Raw genomic sequence first — 27,335 nt, forward strand, 5'->3', positions numbered from 1 at the left:
ATAAGTGGTCATTCAAAGAACTCTCCAAGTAGATCCTAGTATGAAGCACATAATCACTCTAGTTTATCTTTCTTAAACTAAGATTCCACGTGGCCAACTTAATTAAAATAGAGTATATACCTATTGCTGCATTTATATAAAATACATATGAATAAGAAACTGATATTTAAGAATCAAGATAATTATTTAAATATAATCAGATTATAGGGAGTTTTCAAATTAAAAAGCTACTTTATTCTTCTAAATTTTTATTATAAAATAAGCCATTAGAAGAATATATGTAATATACATATATATTTTGAAGAAAAATAATGAGCTCTTGTATATCCACCACCCAATTTAAGAAATGAACATTATCTGGAACGCATTATTATTTAATAGATAAAGACAGTCACCACATACTGACAAAAGGGTCAATTTACCAGGAAGATAGTACAATTCTAAAATTGTTTCTGTCTAGTACTATAGCTTCAAAATATTTCAGGCAAAAATTGATAGAACTGCAAGAGAAATTCACAAATCCACCCTCATAGTAGGATTTTAACACAGGTCTCAGTAGTTTGGTTGAGAGTTTTAAAAGTAAAAATTTAGAAGATTGAAACAGTATGTTCTACAAGATTGATCTAAGCATGTTTAGAACATGTACCCAGCAACTAGAGAATATTTATTCTTTTCAAGCACACCTGGAACATACTTGAAAACTGGCCATATGCCAGTCCATAAATAGCAATAGCAGTAAGTTTCAAAGAAACAGTATCATACAGATTCTATTTTCTGAAAACACAAGTTAAAATAAAAGGATAATCCCCTCCCATTCATTTAGATATTTAAAAAAAAAAAACTCTTCTAAATTTATGGGTTGAAGAGGAAATGGAAGATACTCAGCACTACTAAATAATAATGAAAATTCTATTAAAATTATCAGATGCTACACAGCTTATTTCAAGGAAAACTTACAGCCTTAAATGCTCATTTAAAAAAAATTACTGAAAGTTGATGAGTAGGTATCCATCTCATGAAATTAGGGAAGTATAAATTAAAAATAAAAGGAAATAATAAAGAGCAAAAATGAGTGAAATAGAAAACAATAGAGAAGTTCACAAACCCAAATATTTTTTGGAAGCCTGGTATAATTGATAGATCTCCAGGAAGTCTGATAAAAATAAAGAGTATGAATAAACAGTGTGTATTAGGGCTATAGGAGTGACATGACTAAAGATACCCAGAAACATAAAAGAAAGGAAAATTATGAAATAATATTATGAACTTTATGTCAGTATCTTTGAAACTTGGGTGACATAGATGAAAAGATCATTGACCAAAATCACAGAAAGAAGAAGCAAAATCTGGATAGTCCCGTAACTGTAGGGAAAAAAATGAGTCACTTGTTAAAAATCTTTACCCAAATCAAATGTCAGACCCAGTGGTTCCTAGGAAAGTTTTGACAGTCATTCAATGAGCAGATCATTCTAGTCTCTTGTTGGCCCCAGAAGATTTATCTTGTCATTCAGGTCACGACTGATCTGAGAGATGCAAACCCTTTTCTTAAGTATTGTTACATATATGGTGTGCATAGGTTCAAGGTCATGACTAGCTGCGTGTTTGTATGTGACTAATATTAAGCCATTAACATTTAAGCCACAAGTTTGGTTATAGCACGTGTTTTGTAAGAGTGTGTGATATTCCATAGTAAATTGTATCTCAGATACTGAGAACTCTTAAGTCAGTGTTGGTTAAGTCAGTTTTTTTCATGATCTTCGAAGTCAGTGTTGTGTTTGGGTTTTTTTTTTTTTAATTTACCACTGAAAATGGCTAGAAAATATACTGATTCAGTAATCCAAAATATGTTGAAGAACTTCAGTGAATGCTACTTGAGTTGCTTATCAAAATATTTTTGCAAGTGTTGTGAGAAGTATTTGTGCCTTGAGCACAGCGATACTGTCTGCAATGACTGTCACGAATGTTTTGCGAAGCCAGCTATTGAAGATTCTGATTAATGTCAAAGACATTTTCTTGATTGCATTTTTCAGCTATACCCACATTTCCATCATTTGAAAATTTTTTATTTTTTGCTTTATGATTTTTACATTGTAACTAAAAATAAATAAAATTATGTATTTTCTATAAATATAATAAATTTGCAAATTTGTAGTATTTTTATTTCTTGCATTTTAGCCCATACTAGTAATGAATGCATCTCTTTGGAATACACACGACCGTTGCAGGGTTAATGAGATGTTTGTTGGTCCTTCTCTCAGCAGCAGCATGACAGCTATTTTGTATTATGGGCAATTCTTCAGACATCTAGTCCAGCCTGTTTCCAGAAATGGAATTTTTTTTTCTGTTTAATTAAAACAAAATTAGTTAAAAGTCAAAGTTCAAATTAGATAAAAGGTAATATACACAACAAAAATATATTTTATAGAGAGTTCTTGGGAAACTATGAAAACAGCTTGCCAAATTTTAAATGCACAAGAAGAGTGAATAGGCATTTCACAAAAGAAATAAAGGTGACCAATAGGCATATAAAAAGTGTTTACTTATATTAAGAATCAAAGAAGTATTTCACTGATTGAGTAAGACTCTGGTTTTTGTTTTAGTCCCTGTCCAGAAGGCCTCAGTCTTAGGTAGACACCTTGACCTAAGACCCAATTTACTGAAAACTAGGATAATTACATATGCCTGCCTTTTTTCAGGAATTCATTGTGAAGATTTAAATACATAACGTGTATACATATGTATATAAAATTACTTTGCAAACTCAGAAGCCCAGTTCAACTATGAAATATTGTTTGTTTTTCCAGAGCACAGGCTGCAAAGCCCTGCATTCTGTTCTTCGATGAGTTTGAATCCATTGCTCCTCGCCGAGGCCACGATAACACAGGAGTCACAGACCGCGTCGTTAATCAGTTGCTGACCCAGCTGGACGGAGTAGAAGGCTTACAGGGTAATCATTGTAAACACCGAAATATTTCATTGTAACAAAGCCTCGCCAAGATTTCATGAACAGTTTGTGTTTTCTTCCCCCAGGTGTTTACGTGCTGGCTGCTACTAGTCGCCCTGACTTGATTGACCCTGCCCTGCTTAGGCCTGGCCGCCTGGACAAATGTGTATACTGTCCTCCTCCTGATCAGGTGACAGTTCCATATTCAGAGTCCAAAGCCCAACAAATGCTGCACTCTTTCCTTGTGAACTTGACTTCTGCCAGGTAATAGCAGCTGTCCTCAGAAGACCAGCTTTAGGCAAAGGTCTTAGCCACTGCTCACAGCATAAAAAGATTCTGATTTAGGTTCAGAGCCTGTCTTTGGCCCAGCCATGTCCATGCAAATCTAAAAACTTCATGATCTTTCAGTGTTGGCCAGTTGGGAAAAAAAAGGAAGGAAACCCCAAGTAGTGCATGTCCACATCTCCTGTGTTTAAAGATCCCACACTTCATTAGCCCAGCAAAAAAGACTCGGATACAGAGTCAAGCATATGACTCATAAGCACATAAGCAGGTTACATACAGACATGAATTTTAATTGTTCTTAGTCCTGTGTTGTTCCAACTCTTGTTCCTAAATTTAGAAGCGAAAGAATTAGTCAAAGGTATAAAATATCTAAATATATGTCACATGTAGCTATTCTTTAAATTATTTTAATTTTTTAAATACTCTCAGCACATTTGTCCAAATCTAGAAAATAAGCAGCATCTGCATAAGAAATTACTTACACTGAATATTTAAGAATATTGATTTTCATTCATTTTCTTCCCTGTGCACGTTGTTAGGAAAAAAGTCCCAAGGAGGACAGACAGTAGACTGGTGGTATTTTTTTTTTGACTTATAAAACTTACTAAATATGTAAAGTTAATTTCTAAAAAATCTTCAGATACACATTTTAAAGTAATATTTAATTTTATGTCTTATTGGTTAACTGAGTTAGTTTTTCTCCCTTCAGGTGTCACGCCTTGAAATTCTGAACGTTCTCAGTGACTGTCTCCCTCTGGCGGATGACGTGGACCTTCAGCACGTGGCCTCAGTAACCGACTCCTTCACAGGAGCCGACCTGAAAGCTTTGCTTTACAACGCCCAGCTGGAGGCCCTGCACGGAAGGCTGCTGTCCTGTGGGCTCCCCGTAAGTTACATGAGGACATGGTTGGTTACTACGGTGTTTCATGAACAATAAGGAAAGTTCAGTGCCAAAATCTCAACCGTGGAAAAAAATCCTGCTTTTTAGCAACTTTGGTAAACTATATAGACGTTTACCTTTAGTCAGATGTTCCCTAGTTGAAATATTGACTTTGCAGAGAATTTGTAATCGAGAAGAGTTTGGTGTCTTTTTAACATTACCTACTGTTGGCAAAGCGTGTTGGTGTGCAGAAGGATATTTAAATTGGGATATCATGAATTAGATAATACAGACAGAAAGGTACTTTAATTTTAAAAAATAACTATTTTGAAGCTCACATTGTCCCTGATCTGGTCAATAGGAGCTGCTTTGGGGTGGCTTTTGTGTCCTTTGCTCATTCTTTGGTCACTTACCTTACTTCCTGGCACAACAAGTTGTTCTAGGTTCATCTTGTACCACTTTCTGTAAGCCTTAGAATCAGCCTTTTCTCTAACCATAGTAGTTTGATTTTAACTTTTATGGCAGGTAATTTGAACTCTGCTACATTATGGACTGTACAATACACTTTCTAGGAAGAGGTTTCCTGTGTACTCCTCTTTCCTACATTTTTTTTTTGGTGGGGGGGAGTCTTGCAAGGCCCGATGTCCCTAAATCAGATACTACTAAGTTTTTGTTGTTAATTTTGGTTAGCCATTGAAGTTCTTTCTTTTCCTCTTTCATTATCAGAAAAGGTTTGTATCTGGAAAGTACAGAAGTCTGACTCCTAGGTTTGTTACAGAATTTTGGGACAGCTGGTTAGCACCTTATCTACACATTCCATATTGTCTTTTAAAAAACTGTAGTAGTTAAATTTCTATTATGTCTTCAGAACCATTGGAGAATAAGTTTTGTTTTTTTTAAAATGCCTCAAGTTGCCTTGTACTGGTCTGTTAGAATGTTTTGTGTTATTTCTGAGTTGTGGATTATTTAGATCTTTACAACTGGTTGCCCTCTGTGTGTTTTAGGATGGAAGCTCCAGTTCCGACAGTGATCTGAGTCTGTCTTCAATGGTTTTTCTTAACCACAGCAGTGGCTCTGATGACTCAGCTGGAGACGGAGAGTGTGGCTTAGATCAGTCCCTTGTTTCTCTAGAGATGTCTGAGATGCTTCCTGATGAGTCCAAGTTCAACATGTACCGGCTCTACTTTGGAAGCTCTTATGAATCGGATCTTGGAAATGGAACCTCCTCTGATTTGGTATGATGTTCAGTCGTCATTGGACAGTTCTGAGATATGAAGCCATATGTTGGTATAAAGTTGAACAGTGATTGGTCTCCTCAGCAGCCCCATGTGTTCTTTCTGACTGGTTGGTTCTTCAGTAAAATAGTCTTGTTTTCTTTACACTAAGTAGTCCTTTTCATTTTTTGGTCAGACCTATAAGACAGAGCTGGCAGCTAGGGGGAGCCAATGTAGCCAGATGGTTTCTTTCAGATTTATCTCCCTTCATCAGTGGTTCTCATACATCTTTAGTAGCAGATCCATTTTATATTAATTTAAATTCTGTTATTAGGACATTTGAGGATAATAAGGAATTTGGTAAAATAATGTCAGAAATTGTTGATAACCAAATGGTATCTATCTGTTAAACTTTTGGTGGAAAGTACAAACCCAGTAAAAATGGTGTAAGTAGTAATAATGTTTTAACAGGGAAAATGTTTAGATTAAATATAGGCAATATCATTTTTTTAAAAAACGTTTACTTTTTAGAGAGATGTGAAGGGAGGGAGAGAAACATCAATGTGCGAGAGACACAATCGTTTGGCTCCCACATGTTCCCAACTAGAGAACCTAGCCCCCAACCCAGGCATGTGCCCTGACTGGGAATTAAATCGGTGGCCTTTTGGTTCACAGGCTGGTGCTCAATCCCCTGACCAACACAGCTGGGGCATCATTTTCTTTTAATTAAAGTAGCATTCAACACATATTCCCCAATATTAAAAGTAGTTCATTGTTAATTTTTTTGGCACGCATAATACTTTTATGTATATTTTTCTTGGTTTTTGTAAATTTGCCCTATTCAGGTTTTTAAAAAAAAATAAGGGACCGCTTTTTATTCCCAAGAGTAGTAAGCTATTGTTTTAATTTGAGTCTTTAATTCTGTTTTCCATTTTTTTTTTTAGATTTTATTTATTTATTTTTAGAGAGGGAAAGGAGGGAGATAGAGAGAAACATCAATGTGTGGTTGCTGGGGGTTATGGGCCGCAACCCAGGCATGTACCCTGGCTGGGAATCAAACCTGCGACACTTTGGTTCGCAGCCCAAGCTCAATCCACCGAGCTACACCAGCCAGGGCTTCCATTTCTTAACTTCTATATGGAAATGTCCCAGAACCTTATACTTGTTGAAAACTAGGACTAAGGCTCATTTGGAACCCATCCCTGGGGCTTAAGTGCTGTGGATTTAGTAACAGAGCATTGGCAGGACCTTGCGCTGTGGCAGTTTTCACCCAGTGGTGGTTCAACATAGATACAAATGACCTTTATAGAATACGAACAGTTTGCTTAATTTCAGTTAATTAAAATGTAAGCTTACCCATATTAAGGTTTTAGTGCTTAAAATTTTTAATTTTGTCTTTGATAAACACATACTTTTCTTGTCTCCCTCTTTTTCCTTTCTTCTCTCATCGTGACACCTGACCCTGCAGAGCTCGCAGTGCCTGTCTGCACCAAGCTCCATGACTCAGGATTTCCCTGCAGTTCCTACGAAAGAGCAGTTGCTCTCACAGCCTCCCATGTTCAGAACAGCTTCCCAGGAAGGCTACCAAGAACTCACACAGGAACAGAGAGATCAGCTGAGAGCCGATATCAGCATTATCAAGGGCAGATATCGGAGCCAAAGTGGAGTATGGCTTTTCTCTCCCCCGACCATTATAATCGTAACAACTTTCTAAAAGTTGTTTCCTTTTTTAATGTATGCCTATTTATTTGATTTATAAATGAGCTATATTTATAAACAAGGGACTGAAACATGTTGATCAAATTGTTATGTGCTTCCTTGCTTCCAAGCAAGTTTTAGTCATCTTAACCAGAAAGGGAATTCGTGGTCCCCTGAGAAGACTGACAAAAAGAAAGAACACTTGGACTGCTGCTTTTTAATCACGTCCCAAAGTTAACTTTCTGTCATTTTCTTTATTAAAGGAGGATGACTCCCTTACCCGACCAGGACCAGTCAAAGCCAGTCTGGCTATTAGTCAGTCTCATTTAATGACTGCTCTCAGTCACACAAGGCCATCCATTAGCGAAGACGACTGGAAGAATTTTGCTGAGCTGTAAGTAACAGATTCTGCTTCATAAGTATGTATCATTAGAGTTGGCAGTTATTCACTTGAACTTTTAAAACTCTTATTTAAAATTATATTTTGAATATTTAAAAACCAATTCAGGAATTTGTTTAGTAGCTACGCATTTAAACACCCAAAAACTCCAGGAGTATAGTAGTCAAACATGAATTTTCATTAGCCAATTCATTTGATTTGAATTAATGAATGATTTAATTTTACAAGCTTTGAAGAAATGAAAGGAAAATTAAAAGTTCAAAATGATTCCAATATAAAGTTTGCGAAAATGTTAGGGAAAATATACCTGTTTCACTTCTTTAATTTTTTTAAGATTTTATTTATTTTTAGAGAGAGGAAAGGAGGGAAAAAGCGAGGGAGAGAACTGTCAGTGTGTGGTTGCCTCTTGCGCCCTCTACTGGGGACCTGGCCTGCAACCCAGACAAGTGCCCTGACTGGGAATCAAACAGGAGGTTCTTTGGTTTGCAGGCCAGCCTCAGTGCACTGAGCCACACCAGCCAGGGCTTCACTTTCAGTATAATTTGTATTTTATTAACCTCAAGAACATTCCGGTACATTCAGGCTTACTCACTTGTACACATTTGGATTTACAGGCTTCTTGCAACTGTGTCTGCAGTGACTTAGTCTGAGACCCACAGACTAGGGACCAACCAAGAAATGATTTTTCCTGTTCTTTAAAAGTTACAACTCTTTTTGGGGGGTATGCATGTGTATGTACATTTTCAGGGCAGAACAATTTTCTTTTCTTCTTGATTCTTTGGCTGATCTAATAATTAAATTACCATAACACAGATTAACAGAAAAATTTAATTGCACCGTTACTGGGGCCCCATAAAAATAAGAGCCTCCAAGGCAGTTAGACAGTTGAGGCTTGTGTAGCAGCGCTGTCCTGAGGAGAGGGGTAGGGAAAGCAAGGTGAGAAGAGCGGCCGTGTGGCAGTCAGATGTTTGTGCCGCCGTGTGGGTGTCTTTCAGACAAAAACGAGTTACCTTTGGGCCCTGGCCAGGTGGTGCAGTTGGTTGGAGCATCGTCCCGATGAGCCTGTATTGTACAGGCGATCACATCTCTGTGGAAACGAAAGAAAAACAAAGGTTAATGACTAGAGCAGGCCACAACCGCAGTCTTGAGTTCCCAGGGCTGCCAGTCGAGGTTTCTAGATGTCAGATGACAGCATCTTCTGCAGGTTGACTGTCTCCAGTGATGTTATTGGATGTTCAGGTGAACTCTCTGCGTGGCCCACACAGTGCAGGCACAAAGATTGTCCACGCATGAGTTGTTGTGATTTGTGGAAAGTTTTTATCAGGTTGTTTACATTCAGTTTTCAGGGATTCAGGAAATGGAAATGTAAAAAAAAAATTATGAAGAAGGTGCTGTGACTGATCAAACCTGTCAAAAGTGGTTCGTGAAGTTTCTTGTACTATTGACATTTTGGCCCAAGAATTCTTTGCTTTGGGGCTGTTTTAATGCATTGGAAGATGTTTAGCAGCACCCCTGGCCTCTACCCACTAGAAGCCAACAGTGAAAGATAGCTGACATACTCAAACTATCCAAATCAATAAAGTTATTTGTGAAAATAAAAAAAAGTCTTATTTTATGGAAAAAAAACTAAATACTTTTTGGCTAATCCAATAAGTAGAGCTTTTTGAGAAATTAATTTTGGCAGCACCATCTGGACAGAGGAAAATACCACATACTCGTAACATACATCCATAGACATACATAAACAGAGACACAGATACCCTGTAGCTCCCGTTCCAAAATTTGAGCCACAAATCAGGTACAACAATACAAAACTCATTAGTTTAATAACAGTTGAATCCAAATTGTCTCTCTGATAGAACAAGTTAAGAGTACTTGGTCAGATGGCTAAAGCTTTCTACTAATATTCATGGAGAAGACTTCTAAGATTTGTATTTGGCCCTTGATAAGTAATCTTACGGAGGCTGTGGACTAGACTTTGGGCAAAGGAGCTTTTATTGCAGCCTGTGCTTTAGAAAGTCCTTTCCCCTTTCACTGCGGCCTCAGGTGGCTGTGGGCAGTGTCGTCGTTGTCTCCCGAGGTGTTCACGTTTCGGAGACATGGTAAGATTTCCATCTTCGGGAGACAGAGAAAGAACGCAAGTTTTCTCCTAGGCGTTATGAGGTTTATTTCTCTAGTATCTAGGTTAATTACTATTTAAAATTTTCCTTCTTTTTGGGACAATTCTTTTCTAAATATCTGTAAGCATTTTGAGAGGAATAGGGTAGTTTGGGAGTTGGGAAAGATGGGAGGACTTTGAAATGTCTCTGGAGCCACACTTCTGGTTTGACAAAGACCCCAGGCTGTGAAATGACCGTCTGACTTCCTCAGAGAACTGGTTGCAGCCTGAATGCAGTCAAGGGGCCGACCGTCCATCCAACCACCTTCAGACAATTAAAGCAGAAATCAAAAGGGGCCTGTATCCTAAAGCGTCAGGATTTAATGCCATGTGCCTTTAAAAGGCCCATGTAGCCCTGGCCAGCGTGGCTCAGTTGGTTGGAGCATCGTCCTGTAACTGAAAGGTTGCAGGTTTGATTTCTGGTCAGGGCATATACCCAGGTTGTGGGCTCGATCCCCGGTTGGGGTGCATACAGCCGATCTGTGTCTCTCTCTTCCTGCCCCCTTGCCCATGGGAATTTTTTAAAAAACCTATATAAAATGTTTAGCAGAGGCCTCTGAATGTTTTCCTCCTCCCCCGCTCCCTGCCCCTGATTGTACAATTCAGCCTTGGATCAGCTCACCTAATCAGGAAAGGCCCTGCAATTGCTTCTTTTAGCCCCTGCAATTGCTTCCCTGCAGGGCCACCTGGCTTGTCTGATAACTCCAGTAGAATCGAGGTGGGGAAGAACACCCCTCAGCAGCCAGTGAAGGCCCCCGGGGGCAGGGTTCCAGTGGGCGGTAGTCCTTCTGACTTATCTCTAAATTTGGCGGGATGTTCTGAACATGGAGGTAAAGACATCCACAAAGGGCATGATTCTTTTAAATTCACTTCCTGGCTTTCAGCATTTACATGGGTGACCTGTACAACCCCCAGGCCTGAGTGCTAGCTGTAAATCTTGTAGGGGAAAGGGAAGGTAAACAGGCAGACAGTGGTGCATGTATACAATGGAATATTACTTGGCCATAAAAAGAATGAAATCTCACCACTTGCGACAGCATGGATGGACCTAGAGGGTATTAATGTTAAGTGAGACAGAAAGACAAATACCATATGAGTTCACATATATGTGGAATCTAAAGAACAAAATAAAAGAACAAAACCCAGAAACAGACCCATAGATACAGAGAACAGACTGATGGCTGCCAGATGGGAAGGGGTTGGGGAACTGGGTGAAAAAGGTGCAGGGATTGAGAAGTGCGGATTGGTAGTTACAGACTAGTCTCGGGTGACAGCACAGGGAATGTAGCCAGTAATGTACGGTTACGTGTGGTGCCAGGTGGGTACTGGAAATGGGGGGGGGAAACACTTTGTAAACGTCCGGCTGTAACCACCATGCTGCACAGCTGAAACTCACACAAAATAGTGGCTGTCAGCTGAAGAGTACACGGCAGACAGGACCGGGCTTTGAGAAGGGGAACCGACATCGGATGTGCTCTCTGCTCTCCCGTCTGGCCAAGGGCGCCCCCGAGGCCAGCACCGCACTCCTTCGTGTCCTCGTTCTAATTCGGCCTTTCCGCAGGTGCAGGAAGGATGAGAGGTCTCTAAAACATTTGCAAATTTAGAAGTTTTTCCAGTCAAAGGATCTGTTTGGCCATTGACAAGTAGAAATTTATTGGTTTGAATCCCTGTTAAGATTAACATAAATCTTTTTGGGACTTAACCATCCCAAAGTAGGTTGCAAAAGATACAGCCCTCAGCAGATCCATCAAGCCTACTCCCAGAACTAGCCCAAGAAAGCAAAGACCTGCGTTGGCACAGGTGGCACAGGTGGTGTGGTGACAACGTTGTCTCTGGTTTCCCACGGGAATGAGAGGCGCCTGCAGTGACCGATGCGCTGACCCGTGGCCCGGGACACGCCCTGCTGGGGTGGCGGAGGCCGCTTGTGGGCTGGGAGCCTGTTAGGGGGGAGCTGGCACATCAGACGGAGAGGACGCTGCTAGTTACTCCGCATCTCTGGTCGTCAGTCTGTCTGACCGGCCGCCAGATACACAGCGATACTTGCACCTTCTGGCTGACGGAGACCCGAGAGAATGTTCTCACTGGCCACACAGCCAAGCTCTCAAGGCACACAGGCAAGAGGAGCCCTCATTTGGTGTTTTTTTGTATGGGGGGCCCACAGCAAAGTCTGCCTGAAGAGACCTGTGAACTCACCTGTCTGTAGGGCTGGCTCAAACCCCGGGCCTGCAGGACCCGTGTCTGCCTGCTACCCTCTGATTCTCCTCCTCACAACCGATGACACGAGAGAACAGCCGCCTCTGGGAGGAAGGATCCCTAGAAAACGAGCTCGTAACAGATCTTTCCCAGAGTCACTGTACCCAGAGAACAGGGTCACACAGGTAGTTTTTCCTGCTAATCTGAAGTTCAAGAAGGGGAAAGGACCCTCACCACTCACCCTGCTGGCAGAGGTCCTGGAGGCTGGTGTGGGCACAGCTCTTCCCTTCGGCCGGCAGCTCCTGTCCGAGGGCCCGGGGTCTCTCGCTGCGGCAGCCACTGGGGAGCTGCTGTTGGGCACCAGCCAGACCGTGAGGTAGAAACTTTCCCCCTTATTCCCTCCTCGGGTTCTTTGACTGTTGAATTAAATTGACAAAAGACAGATGAACAGGTGAAAAACATTTAATCTTGTACCTACGGAGCCCTATAAAAATATGAAACTCAAAGGTAGGCAGGCAGTTAAAGCTTCTGGGCTCTTCTGAGCTAAGTATGGAGAGGGGCAGGGGCCAGAGTTTGAGCAGGGGAGGGAGGCCGTGCATGGCACACACGTGTGCCAGCCAGCTGGGCATTCGCCCTGTCACGCAGTGAGGCACTCAGATGGGAAAGTTAGCTCTGGTAATAGCTCTCTTTCTGGTGCAGACCCCTGTCTGAACTCTTTCAGTTAACGGGAGAGGTAAAAAGCGGAGGCTGCTGAGTCTTGATTCCCTTCAGCCCAAACTGATCCACCAGCCAAAGTGGCACATTTTGTTGTGGCTGATTCTGCTCTTCCCCAGTGTGCATGTACTTACTGTATAGTATGTACTTACTGTAGATGAATTGGAAACCTCCCTTAACCCCTCTGCCTCCCAAAGCTTATTTATTTGCATGTTCAGGTGTTTCTTTCTCACTAAAGTAAGACACCGCACACAGGGCTGAAGAGCTGTTCCCCTTTCATCTGTCCGCTCCTCTTGAACATTCCCTCACATTTTAAGCAAGTTACTACTGTATTGTTTTTAACACACTTTCTAATATGGTTATCCCACATACCCAGTTTTGGGACACTTGTTTGCAGCTTTTCACTTAAAAGCAATGCGATAATTAACATTCTTGGAGCTGAATGTTCGCACATACTCTTATTTGGCTGGGATAGAGGCAGCATTGTTGCATCACAGGGCCCTCGCCTGTTTGGAGGCTTGGAATTACTGCCTTCCTGCCTGCCAGAAATGCCAGTGCGGGTTCCAGCAGCCGTGCAGCGAGTGCCTCCACCACATGCTCACTCACAGTGTCATAGCGTCTCTCCAGTCCTGGCCGATGGGAGAAAAACTCTATCTTGTTTAAAAATGTACACTTACTTGATTAAAACTATGAAACTTATGTTTTTGTATTAATCACTGCCATTTGCATTTTATCTTTTCTAAATTGTCCATATGTCCCCTTTACTCCTTTTTCTAGTGAGGTGTTCACCTTTTGAAAATATATTTGTGCCCTGGCTGGCGTAGCTCAGTGGATTGAGCACGGGCTGGGAACCAAAGTGTCCCAGGTTCGATTCCCAGCCAGGATACATTCCTGGGTTGCAGGCCATAACCCCCAGCAACCGCACATTGATGTTTCTCTCTATCTCTCTGCCTCTATCTCTATCTCCCTCCCTTCCCTCTCTAAAAATAAATAAATAAAATCTTTAAGAAAAAAAAATATATTTGTAAGAACTGTCTTTAATTTCTGTTTCGAACACTTTTTTTCCAGCTTGTTATTTTGTTTCTTAAAACAATTCTGGCTTTGGTTGGTGTGGCTCAGTGGGTTGAGTGCCTGCCTGCAAACCAAAGGGTTGCTTGTTCAATTCCCAGTCAGGTCACATGCCTGGGTTTCAGGCCAGGTCCCCAGAAGGGGGCGCACAAGAGGCAACCACACGTTGATGTTTCTCTCTCTTTCTCCCTCCCTTCCACTCTAAAAGTAAATCAAATCTTTTTTTTTAAACATAATTCTATTTGCAAACAATGCATGGTCTTTTCTAATTTTAACATTTACATGTATTAAATCTCACTTTTTTTTTTAATTTTTTTTAGGTATGAAAACTTTCAAAATCCAAAGAAGAGGAAAAACCAAAGTGGAACAATGTTTCGACCCGGACAGAAAGTAACTCTAGCATAAAATATACTTCTGATTTTTTTTTCTCGGTGACTTGTCCCTATGTTGTAACATTAAAAATGGTGTCTGTAAATTTTTTTTAATTTAATAAATTAAGCTGTAAAATCACAGGTTTGTAAACCTGTGGTTATATAATGATCAAGATTACTTGAGGGTAATACTGTATAGTGGGATATTTATAACAGATTCTGAATTTTATTTCCTATAAATCTATATTAAACCCTTAATGAAATAATACTAGCCAAACAGTGTAATTTTTTCTCCTTTGAAGAAAACAGTGTAATTAAATACATTTCTTAGAACTCACAGTTGCAAACTCAACATCTTTCTTGCATTTGACAAGTTTTATACTTAGCAACTTCTTGACTGTTTTAGAAATAAAATATCCTATTTACAAATCCAATTTTTTCTTCTTATATCAGCAAATGTGGCATTTATACAAAATTCAGATAAATCTAATTATTCCATTGACCAGACACAAGATCCCATTTCCCTAACCTACACATCCAGCGTCAAGACCAGGATCCTGAGTGATGTCCGCTCTACCTTACTGTGAGCGGTGCATGGCTGTGTGACATAGCTCGGACCAGAGTGTAGGGTGGTGAAGTCCCTCAGGGGGCCCCCTTGATGGAATGAGGGCACAATGTCTGCAGACGCAGCAACCATCTCGCAAACACGAGGGTGAAGACCACAGGCAGCTGATCGCAGAGCAAGAAGCAGAAGGAGCGGGATTCCCTGAGCAGGCATGTTAGCCCTGGGTGTGCTACTCCTAGGCCTCTCATTCCAGACAGATAAACCCCTTGTTTACCTCTCTGAGTGGGGTTCCTATTGCAGCTAAAACTAATCGTAACAAACACACCAATTTCTTAATATTTAGTTTAATTTTTTTAGAGAGAGGGGAAGGGAAGGAGAAAGAGGAGAGAAACATTGGTTGCCTCTCACATGCGCCTGAACCCACAACCTGGGCATGTGATCATTTGCTTTGCGAGACGACGCCCAAAGAACTGAGCCACACAGGTCACGGCAACACCAGTTTATTTCTTACGGCCATGGAGTGTTTTCTGACATCGCCACTGTCTTGGGGAACAGAGCTGGGTGGTGGTAAGTTGGCAAGTTGCACATAACGCATTCACTCAACAAACCCATCTCACAAAGTCTGTGGATTTCTTCACGTTACACCAGGGCGTTGCTGGCATCTCACCTTTATTCAGTGTGAGTCACTGGGTGTGAGTCCCAGCCACCCAGCCCTGGAATCAGAACATCCCTGACGCTGATGCAGCCCCTGAATCAAAAATTAAGTACATAAGTAAGTTAGATACATTGATGTATTAAACTTGACCAATAATTATGTTTTTCCTAATGTGAAAAATAACAAGCATTTTAAAATGGAGTTGGAGTTGCCATCCACAGTAATCGCCTCAAACCTCGGGAATGTTCAAACTGGGTAAAACAACCTCCAGACTGGGCCTAAAGCAGCCCTGTAGCCCCAACAACTGTTTGCTAAGGTAACAAGAAAGCAGACATCCTGACTGTGGACTTAAAAGACGTTCTTTAGAATTAGCATCACTATGTCAGCTTGTCTGCACCTATAAGAACTCCTCCCTTCAATTCATGTAATTGTGCCCCTTCCCTTCTCATCGGCACCCACCCCATGCCTCCACCTCCTAACCAGAGCACTGTGGGGTCTCCTCCTGAATCAGTGCTTACGTAACAGCCATTCTTTTTTATCTCAAATAAAACTTTGTTGCCTCTTAATTGGGCCTTTTATTTTTATTAATATTTTTTAAATATTTATTTTTAGAGAGAGGGGAGGGGATGGGAAGGAGAAAAAGAGGGAGAGAAACATCAATGTGTGGTTGCCTCTTGCTCACCCCCTACTGAGGACCTGGCCACAACCCAGTCATGTGCCCTGACTCCAACCTGCAACCCTTTGGTTGGCAGGCGGGTGCTCAATCCACTGAACTACACCGACCAGGGCTGGCCCTTTATTTTTACATTAACACCTACTTAGCCTAGTACCCCGACACATATTATATCTCTACACATTTTCTTCAGATTAAAAAAAAAAGACACCCCCCCCCCAAAAAAAAAAAGCAAAATATTGTAGTTCTTCATTCCCTGGGACTTGGGATCTGACAGTGGATAGTTTGGAATCATGAATCAACTCCCTTTGCAGGACTGATCCCCACAGATGTGGGCATTTCAGGGTCTTCCAGCAAGAGACATAGGGGCTGCTCCACTATCTAGACAAATGTACGACAGGTGGGGGCCCGGTTCCTTCCACGTGTCCCCACCCCAACTCTCGGGGCCCACACTTTTCTGACCAATGCCTTAACTGTCCCATTAGAGATCTGATGGGGCTGTGAACCCGAAGGACAATACAATCCAGTAAACTGCGGGACCAAACTCCGCATTTGATCTTCAGCCGACAGCCTCGTGGCTCCAAAAGATAAGGCATACTTACAGCAGCCACACAAACCCCCAGTTTTCAGTCTGTACCTTGAGTTACAAATACAAACATCGGAGCTTGTCTTCCTCTTTTTCAAGCCCTCTAACACTGTAGTCGGCTCAACTATTTGAAATCCTCATGTGTTTCATACTATTCTGTAGCAGCAACCCCCCGGGCCTGGCACTTCCTCCCTGGGACTGATCTGTGATACTGCGGTGGCTGTATCGGCGCTCCCACATTCAGGCCCCTGGACACGGGTTGCATTTTCCCTGCCTTCAGCCTTTACTAGTCCCAAAGTCTTCCTTATTTTCTTGAAGGTGTGTTGCCTGCAACCACTTTTGGTACTGATTTCTGCACCCATCAGAGTGTTTAGTTGTAAGCAGCAGAAACCAACCCCAGAAAAGGAATCTGGCAAAAGCTTACTGGGGCTAGAGAACAAGGAGATGCTCAAAGACTAGTGGGGTCACGTCACCAGTCTTTGCGTGACATGGAAACCGGCTGAAAGGAGCCCCCGCTCCAGACCATCCTCACTCAAAAGACGACGCTGTGGACGACCCTGTCCCATGCCTGGCCCTCGACGTCTGCCTGTTCCTGAACGTGCAGCTTCCCGAAAACCCTCACAAGGTCAGCAATCTGCTCCCCTAAGGAAACCTGGGCCTGAGCGGCCCAGCACGTACATACTAAACAAAAAAAATCAGCTTTATGTTTATATTGCAGATATTGAGAGGTGGTCGCATCATCCTTTGATATTTCCCTAATACGTATTATAATTCCTAACCTGAAATCTAGTCATCTATTAAGAGTCTGACTGGGAGAAGGACACTTACTGGGAGTACCAGCTACTAATTTGCAGTTTGTTTTTAAAATGCCATCTCCATCGTCTCTGTGCTTTATTGAACATTCCCCGGCGGACGGGGCTTCGTGTACATGGTCCACTGCTGGAATCTCAGACAGCGCCTCCTACTGGGGATCACTCAATAAATGATATAGTGTGTGAATGAGTCATTCCTATTTCTCAACTGAAATTGGAATAATCCTCCTTTAAATAAATAAAGGGGGAAATGAAAAACCAAACAAAATCTAATATTTCAACACGTTTGTTTTTAGATTACAGCAGAAGTAATTGATTAGGAATCGGTTTTGATTATATAAGCAATGGAAATTGGCCATCTACAACTGTTTCAGGAAACATTAGAAGCACAGATTCTTAAAACAAATGGCCATCTTTACTACAGAACAATACTCAGTGCTCACAAGTATAAAGAAGAAAAAATAAAAATATAAAATGCAAAACCCTGGACAACAGTGTCAATGTACAGAGTTTGCTAGCTTGCTAGGTAACCTGATGTTTTAGAGAGTATGGGACTCAACCACCCAGAAGTGTCCAAGGATCAGACAAATCAACAAGTGAAAGCAAAGGAGCATTCCAGGGTAACAATAACATCAACCACATTCGACAGAGAAATTCTGCCCAGAGTTTTAGACAGGAAATTGAAATGAGTCACTGAGGCCTTGACGTTTGTTCTGGCCCATCACTCGGATACTGTGCGGGAGTCAGTGTCAGTGAAAGGGATGCAACAGCTTGTCCACAAGAGTTAAAATGCTGGGTCCTGAACCACTGGTTTTCAAAATACTTGAACTGCAATCCAGAGTACCACTTCTTACTCACGGCCCAGCTCACATTCGCACACCACTGAAATGAGTTTCACAAGGCTATACCAACTCTTACACATGTGATGGTCTCTGATCCTTTCTAGTGTCTCTTATCCTATTTTTTTTCTTTCTTGTTTTATCATAGTCTTTAAAAATAATTCCCATCTTGACCCATCCATAGGTGGACACTTGCAAATTGAAAATCACTGGACTAAATAGGAATCTAGTACTGAAATATAGAATTGCTTTATATTTTATGATCATATATACAAATGTATATTGAACACACACACACAAACCCCACTTTAAACCTACTGTTTTCTCGGCAAAGCCAATGCATCTAAGTAAAAGCATGCCCTAGTGTTTAAAAAGTATCATAAAATTCTATAGCATGTACAATTTTTTTGTCTTTGGTGCAACTTTTATTCAGCAGTATTTGAAAACTCTCGTGTTCTCCAGTAAATCTGGATAAGTGGGCTCATCATCAAATTGATCCCACCACAAAATCATTTGGCCCAATTATCAAATTAGTTCACCTTTCCCAATTCTGGAGAGATTACAGAATTTTAAAAATCACCCCACATGTAAATCAAGCAAATAGCTATTAACCTTTTGAGTTGGTGTCTCTTCCCTTCCAAGGACACTGTGACAAAACAGACGAGTTTGGCCAGGTGACAACATCTGAGGACAGATCAGTCAGTCCAACAGAGTCAAAGCGTCACGTAAGTTTTGCTGTGGTTTGAGGACGGTGGATATCTCGACCATATTTCATGAGTGTTAGGGTGGGGCTTCGGTGGGTTGGATATAGATCCAACCTCCACTGTGGCCTCTGATCAGTCTTGTCCCTGCAGCCCACATACATCTGCGGCAGCAGCTGGCAAGGCCAGAGAGCCTTGGTTTCGAAGGGGATGAGTCCCAAGGCCAACGGTCCCATACAGCAGAGGTGGGGCTGCGATGCTTCTCCTCTGGGGCCCTCTCGGCATCTGATGGAGAGGGAGGCCAGGGCTGGGGGGACGCCCTCCTGCGTCGTACAAGATGACCAATGCATGTTGGTCCTAAGGGAGAGTGGGGAGAGTGGGGCTGACACTGCGACCCCCTCACCCCCCACCACCGGAAACAGTTCTCAGAACAAGCCCATGGGGAGTAGCAGAATTTCCCATTTGACTTTTTTTTTCACCTAGGAGTGAGAGCAGCGAGCCAGACTGGAATGGTCACCACCTGGGTGGGATGGCACGGCCAGATATTCAATTTTCTAGTTAAAATCCAGCCTCCATGTCACACTGAGCTGGACTGTCTAAAATGTGAACAGTAACATTACTGAGCATGCGCTGTGTGCCAGGGACTGTGACATAGCGAATGACTTCACACGTACTGCCACAGTTCATCTCCTCAACTGCCTGAGAAAGTATGGAGCTTGTCCAAGACAATTTCAGTGTCCTTGTATTGAACCCTGGCTGCCTGAGGGCAAAACCCATGGCCCTACAGTGTCCTTCCCTGTCTGCTTAGTTTTTGTTTTTTGTTGGTCAAGGAGAACACTCTTCCCAGCTCCACAAGCAAGGTTTCTGAAGCCCTCTGTCGAGTCAAACTCAGGTAATGTAGTACCTTGGGAAGACGCAAGTAAGTGGCAAGCTATTCCATGCTCGTGGACTGGAAGAGATATATTGTTAAAGTGTCTATATACCCAAAGCAATCTGCAGATCCAATGCAATCCCTATTAAAATTCTAATGACAGCCCTGGCTGGTGTGGCTCAGTGGGCTGAGCTCCAGCCTGCCAACAGAAAGGTCGTCAGTTCAATCCCTGTTCAGGGCATGTGCCTGGGTTGTGGGCCAGGTCCGTGTTTCTCTCGCACATCGATGGTTCTCTCCCTCTCTTTCTCTCTCTTCCCCTCTCTCTAAAAATAAATAAATAAAATCTTAAAAATAATAAAATTCCGATGATATTTTTAACAGAAATAAAGCAAAAAATCCTAAAATTTGTATAGAGCCACAAAAGGCCTGGAATAGCCAAAGCAGTTTGAAAAACAACAAAGCTGGAGGCATCACGTGCCCTGATGTCAAATTGCCATATATTACAAAGCTACATGAATCAAAACTGTATGGTATTGGTGTAAAACAGACACATAGAGCAATGAAACAGAATTAAGAGCTCAGAAATAAACACATACATATATGGACAATTAATTTATGAAAAGGAGCCAAGAATATACAATGGAGAAAGGACAGTCTCTTCAATAGATTGTGCTGGGGAAACTGGACAGCCACATGCTAAGGAACAAAACTGGACCACTATCATTTACCCCACACAAAAATTAACACAAAATGGATAAAGACTTGAAGGTAAGACATGAAACCATAAAATTCCTCGAAAATAACACAGGCAGTAAGCTCCTTGACATCAGCCTTAGGAGACGTGTTTGTGGACCTAAACGACTGAGAAGTCAGGCTTTTCAATCCTGGGACAGAGGAACAAAGTCGGAGCCCTCAGTGGGTGGCTGGGTTGGTTGCAGCATTGTCTTGGGCACCAAGACGTTGTGGGTTTGATTCTGGGTTGGGGTGCACATGGGAGGCAACCAATCAATGTCTCTCTTTCTCTTGATGAATAAACATATCCTCAGGTGAAAAAAATAAAAGAAGAACAAATTTGGAATCATGCTACCTGATATCAAACTATACTATTGCACAAGGCCATCGTAATCAAAACACCACACAACTGGCATAAAAACAGGCACACATATCAAGGGAACAGAATAGAGAGCCCAGAAGTAAACCCCTGCCTATGCGGTCAACTAATCTATGACAAAGGAGGGAAGAATACGCAATGGGGGATGACAGTCTCTTCAATAAATGGTGTTGGGCAAACTGAACAGATAAATGCAAAAAAGAAAAAGAAACTAGACCGCTTTCTTACAACATATAAAATAAACTCAAAATGAATTAAACGCTTTATAAGGCCTAAAACCTAAAACTCCTAGCAGTAAATTCTTTGACATCACTCTTAGCTATATATATATATATTTTTGGATAGGTCTCCTTGAGCAAGGAAAAAAATTAACAAATGGAACTATGTCAAACTAAAATGTTTTTGCACAGCAAAGGAAACCATCAACAAAAGGTAAAGACACACTGGATGGGGGAAGATATTTTACAGTGATACATCCGATAAGGGGTTAATATCCAAAATATATAAGAAACTCATGCAGCTTAGTACCAGAAACAACAACACAACAGTCCAACTTAAAATGGGCAGAGGTGCTGAGTAGACATGTCTCCAAAGAGGTCAGTAGACATGAAAAGCTGTTCAACATCACTAATCATCCGGAAATGCAAATTAAAACCACAATGAGATATCACCTCAAGCCTGCCAGAATGGCCATCATCAATAAACCAACAAACAACAAGTGCTGGCGAGGACATGGAGAAAGGGGAACCCTTGTGCACTTTTGGTGGGAATGCAGATTGGTGCAGCCACTGTGGAAAGCAGTGTGGAGTTACCTCAAAAATTAAAAATGGAACAGCCTTATGACCCAGCAATTCCACTTTGGGAATACACCTGAAGAAACTCAAAACACTAATTCAAAAAGTCTGTAGCCCCATGTTCACTGCAGCGTTATTTACAATAGCCAAGCTACAGAAGCAGCTCACGTGTCCCCCGATGGACGAGCAGATAAAGAAGTGGTGCATATAATGCAGGGGAGTATCACTCGGCCCCCCCAAAAGAATGGAATCTTGCCATTTGCAACAACATGGATGGACCTAGAGGGTATTATGCTAAGTGAAGGAAGTCAGAGAAAGACAAACACCATATGATTTCACTTACTTGTGGAATAAAAAAATAAAATAAATGAACAAACAAAATGGAAACAACCTCGGATACAGAGAACAAATTGATGTTGCCAGATGGGAGGTGGGTTTGGAGGCTGGATGAAAAAGGGGACAGGATTAAGAAGTACAAACTGGAGGTTGTAATAAAACAGTCACGGGGATGTAAAGTACAACACAGGGAATGTAGTCAGCAACATTGTAACAACTGTGTGTGGTGCCGGGTGGGCATGAGGCTACTAGACTGATGGGGGCGGGGCCACTTCAAAATCATGTAAGTGTCCATTGTTGTACACCTGATACTAATATAATATTGTATGCCAACTACAACTGAAAAAAAGTCAGGCTTTCCGTAGTGTGACTTGTGCCTCCTTGGATTTGGATGTGCCACTAGGTCAGAACAGTCTGTGTTTCTTAACTCATTTCCCCAAGTTTCCAGCAGTTTATGCTGCCTTGTTAGGAGGTTCCGTGAGTCCCCTGAGGGCGTCTACCTTGCTGTCTGCGGACTGAAGGGCACCCTAGTTGAAGCCCGCCTCCCTACTGCAACCAGATTGGCTGTTTCTGGCTCCCTGTGCCTAGTTCCTGAGGCCTGTCGGGACCCTGTAGATGAGGTCAGCTACAAACCCAAATGTTGTGGCCCCCTGAGTCTTACCATGAAAAACTAGGGCCTCGCATACCCCAATTTTCCACCTGGAAGGACTGAAACAAACCAACGCCAAGAGCTCAGAAGGCACAGTGAGCGGAGCTCAGCCCGGGAAAAGCTTACCCGCGCCCAGGCGGGCGGCCCCTGAGGCCGCGAGCACGAGGGCTCCGTGGGTTCCTGCACCTGCGCGGAGGAGCAGACCCCACCCCCCACCCCCCCACCCCCTCCACCTCCCCCCACCCCCACCCCACACACCGGGATCCTCAACGCCTGTCCTCCTCAGTGCCATCTTGTCGCCAAAACTTTCAACCGACGGAACAATTTAGTAACAGTGTGACGGCCTTGATCCTGGAGAAACAAGCCTTGGACTGCGGGAGCCAGAGCCTCGGGGCAGCCCAGGCCCGAGAGATGCGGGCAGGAGCGCCTCCTGGCCCCGCGCGCGTCGGCAGAAGCGCAGGGTCCGTGGAGGTCGGGACTCCGCCGGGCACGCCGGGCACGAGGAGCCCGATTTGCGAGGGTCAGGTGCACCACCAGCTGCGGCCCCGCCGCGGGCCGTGCTTGCTGCAGAGCGGGGTTGCTGGACAGGTGTTTCCGGGAAAGTCCAGGCTGACTTAGAGCCGGTTCAGATTTGTCAGGTGAACCTCCATTCCGTGGGCGCCTCTACACGAATTACCGTTTCAGAGCTCGTTGGCTTTTATATAAACAGGCTTTTATCTTCCTAAATTGTTCCAAAGCTGTCTACTATCAGAGCCCCTTGTCCCTTTTTGTAGAAGTTAAAGCTTTTACCAGCTGAACTTTCTATACTAAATGGGAACTGGCCTAAGCAGTAGTTCTCATTTCTGTGCCTTATTAGAACAGCCTCTGGAACTTTCAACTTTTTTTTTTTTGTATTTTTAGGTTTTACTAGATTCTTTGGAACCTGGTGAGACCCGTCTCCCTCTCAGATTTTAATTGGTTGCCGTGGAACCTTTGAGACGCAGGTGTCTGTTGCTGCTGTTATTATTATTTTTTTAAAGCTGTGAGGTGATTCTAATGTGTTTTTCATTCGACAAAGGTGAGGGTGGGTGGTGGAGCCTAAATCCATGCGTTCAAAATCCATGTGATTAAGGATCGGAATATGAAGTGGGATCATTAAATGAGATGTTTGTGACCCTGCTGGGTACAGAGCACTGACAAGCGCTCCTGGAAGAGTGAACAGAAAATGAATTTTACTGCAGCCCTGGATTGTGCTTTCGGCCTTTGTAACTTCAGAACCTCTTAGGCCTGTTGCCACGCCCCAGCGATGAGCATCTCCAGGTGTGGCTGTGCGGGCATGCCCTGCCCAAAGGTGTCTGGGCCAGCGGAGCGCGGGGCCCAGCCCTGGGTCTCCGCCCGAACCCTGAAGTGCGCCCCACCCCGCCCCGACTGAAACTCGCACCCCAGGCAAGTAGCAGCCCCGGGGTGGGGGTGGGGCGGGGCGGAGTCAAAAAGCTGCCCTCTTCCTTTCTGAATTCAGGGTGTGCCCTGGAAGGGCAAATACCAGTTTAAAATAAGAGGCTTCATTCCCCGCTGTGAAAAATAAGGGAGGAGATTTTCCTCCCCTCCCCTTTTGTCAGAATATTTACCTTAGAAAACTTGCAAATGCAAGTATTTTCTCAGCCTCTTTGAAATGTGTCTGTTTAAAAACTGAATAAGCCTCTATCAGTTTTATGACTTAGGAATGTCTTTCTCAAAGACCGGGAGACACTCGTTGACGCAACGACAGACACCAGGAGGGAGCTCCGCGTCCCCCTAGTTCCTGTGGGAGCCGTGTGCCGTCCAGTTCTCCTAGTTAGCAACCAGTTACCGTTTACCTCGGGAACGTGTCTGTAACCAGGTGCGTCCGCTTGGATAGAAAAGGTTGAGATTTTCTTCTGTTTCGTAATCGCTCTCTCGGCCGGTTGCCTGTGATGAGCATCACATTCTGGTTTAGTGCTCAGGTGATAGAAAAAGGGCTTTCTTCCTTACCACCTCGGTGGAGAGGATTTCTGGGCCTAGAGATCTGGGTTTTTAAAAAAATTGTACTTCCCCAGCAGCACCTCCACCCTTTATTCTAAAGTTACCATCTTTTTCACTCACGCCTTCCCAATCCGTGGGGAGAAATACTTAAGGTATGTAGGTGTTTTTGTTATAAACCTCCTCCCTTCCATCCTGCTTCTAACATAGGAGTTAGAGTGATGTGAAATATTGATGTTATAAGGAGTTTAGGTTATGATTGTAGTTTTTCTGCTTGTGGTTGAGTAAGTACATGCCAATCTGTCATGGTGAATAAGAAATACAAGTTGATTCCCACTTCTTTTACAGAAAAAAAGAAAATGAAAGGAAGAGAGTTGTTTGATTTTTAATTTTGTATACACCCTTTTTGACAGGTAGAAATTAGTTTTTTTATTTTCCAATCTGTTCATCTTTCTCTATGTGACCTCCTTCATTACTTTTCATTTTAAAAAATTCATCAAACCAACTGGGGTAGCTCAGTTGGTTGGAACAACGTCCCAACATGCCTAAGTTGTGGGTTCGATCCCCAGTCAGGGCACATACCAACCAATGAATGCATAAATAAGTGGAACAACAAATCGATGTTTCTTTTCTCTCTCTTCAATCAGTAAATATTTTAAAAATTATCAAAGTAATACATAGTTTTTTTTTAAGGCCAAATAATTCTATATAGCTTATAATGAAAAACAGCAGGGCCTTACCCTGTCCATCACTGTCTCAGCACTGGGACTTGCTCAGAGAACGCAACACGAGAAATGACACGGGATGAAGGAGCTGTGACAGAGACTTCACCTGACACAACTGTGGCAGCCTGTTGAACAGTCTAAGGCTTTTGCTTCTGCAGCCTAAAATCAGCGATGCAGGTGGTCTGGAAAGGGAAATAGACTTGAAGTGGAGGAGAGGAAGGATTTGAACCTGCGTCCTCTCTCATGCTTGGGAAGCCTCCAACTTGGAGGATTCAGGTGCGCTTCCACACAGTGCTAAGTGCACACCTGGCCCCGGGGGCTGACGAAGCCAAAAAGTCCTGTCTGACTTCTTTCCTAGAACCACTAAGTAAATATATGAAATCGACTGAGTTACCGAATTTATTTCAACATGTCATTTATCTCCCTTGCAAGGGTTTAAGACCTATTTACTAACTAGTTCTTACATGGGACTAAATGGTTCTTATTAAATAGGACTAAAAACTGGTGGTTCCTTGCCCTAGCTCAGCAGTCTGAAAACAAATGTGTCTGTGTATGATGCTCAGTGTAGAAAAGGTGGAAAATACAGACAAGTATAAAGAAAATGCACACAAATGCACTGTTACTTAGGCATTCCCCTCTTGTTTGAATTCAGGTTCCTTCTTGTGTCTCCCTGGAGCTTATATTTTTGGGGGTGCAGGAGATACATCCTCCTACAAAAGGTGCAGTTTACATATCTGATATGAAAAATGAAGTTCCTAAAACATGCCCAGGGTGGCAAAACAAAATCCACAAAATGCCCCCCCTTTCTGATCCATGACAGAACATCATTCTGAGTATGTGTGCTATACCTATGTATTTACGTATACACACACGCTTGTAAAATAATTATATATATTTTTATTCGAGTGTCCTTATGATTTCATTATGGCTGAAATGCAACTGCAATTCAAACTTCTCTTTGGAAAACTTAGTTCTGGAAAAGCCTTTCACAGCCAAGAACCTGAGTGGTTTGGGATAATTTGTTTTTAGCTACTCATAAGATTTATTTGTGTAAGAGAAGTAGTGAAAGGTCATCTTAAAAACATTCTGTTATGCAGGGGAGTAGTGGGGGGAAAATGCAGATAACTGTAATTGAACAACAATAAAATAATTTTTAAAATCCTTTTAAAACAATCTAATCTAATCTAGAATATAACAATTTGAAATTCTACCTGAGTTGGCTGTTTACAAGAGAATTTGAAGTTTACACCAAAGTTAGTATGAACTAGCACTAATTCAAATACTGACTGGCATCTTAAGAGCATGTAACTTAAACTCTATACTAAGCACCTCCCATGAGCCCCGACCCGGGTTGGGAGCGGTGATAGTTAGAAACACCAGGAAATAAAACACACCATCTCTGCCCTCCAGGAAACACAGGGGTGGGGGTGGGGCCAACAGAAGTAGAAACAAATGCAATAACAATAAAATAGAGATTGATTTCAAGGAGCCATGGGAATCTAGAAAGGTCTCATGGAGATATGTAATTTGAGGGCATTAAGTAAACCACAACAGTTAAAACCAAGGATATAAAAGTTTTGGATGGTATCTATGTTTCTGAAAAAGGAACAGCTCTGAAAAAGGATCAGCAAGCTGATGAAAAAGTTCTAAGTCGCTCAGCTACAGAAACAGCAAGATGCAAGACGAGTCCTCCGACTTATCTGTGGAGCTGGAGGAAAGAGGATGAACAAGAACAGAGCCAGGAAATGAGGGGGGTGTCAGGAGGCTGCATTTCAGCTGTGGTGAGAAGGGGGCAACGAGGTTGGAGTAAATACAGACTAGGCAGGCCTTTGATAACAGGAGAAAAGGTTTGAATCTGCCCTGTAATCAGGGGAAGCTGCTGGCATTCATGGAGGAAGAAAGTGAAAATTCAATCTCTTTTAAAAGATACTATACTACTATCAAACCAATTTATTAAAAAATGGTCAGTATATGCTCTGGTTTTTAAATATTTCCTCATTTTAGGCCCTGGCCAGGTAGTAGTTGGTTTGAACATCATCCGGATATGCCAAGGTTGCAGGTTTGATCCCCGGTCAGGGTGTATGCAGGAATCAACCAATGAATGCATAAATAAGTG

General features: G+C 42.4%; 1 protein-coding gene across 4 annotated transcripts in view; it reads left to right on the forward strand.

Moving 5' to 3' along the window:
* The window catches only part of PEX1 (peroxisomal biogenesis factor 1), a 48,697-nt gene extending 34,349 nt beyond the window's left edge, over positions 1–14,348 (forward strand). The window contains exons 18-25 of one of the 4 annotated variants that reach the window (XR_004899624.1): positions 2,805–2,947; positions 3,031–3,134; positions 3,939–4,115; positions 5,114–5,344; positions 6,792–6,989; positions 7,285–7,415; positions 10,392–10,509; positions 13,875–13,970. Coding sequence is in view for 3 of the 4 variants with exons in the window: in XM_028525847.2 (XP_028381648.1) it covers positions 2,805–2,947; positions 3,031–3,134; positions 3,939–4,115; positions 5,114–5,344; positions 6,792–6,989; positions 7,285–7,415; positions 13,875–13,959 (1,069 nt within the window). In the remaining variant the exon portion in view is untranslated. Of the gene's footprint in view, positions 1–2,804; positions 2,948–3,030; positions 3,209–3,938; positions 4,116–5,113; positions 5,345–6,791; positions 6,990–7,284; positions 7,417–10,391; positions 10,510–13,874 lie in introns of those variants that run through there. The other 3 variants (XM_028525847.2, XM_036010618.1, XM_036010619.1) reach the window with 3 other exon arrangements.
* Positions 14,349–27,335: the final 12,987 nt, after the last annotated feature.

This window comes from Phyllostomus discolor, chromosome 10 (assembly GCF_004126475.2).
Source record: "Phyllostomus discolor isolate MPI-MPIP mPhyDis1 chromosome 10, mPhyDis1.pri.v3, whole genome shotgun sequence".
In the NCBI taxonomy this organism is placed as follows: Eukaryota; Metazoa; Chordata; class Mammalia; order Chiroptera; family Phyllostomidae; genus Phyllostomus; species Phyllostomus discolor.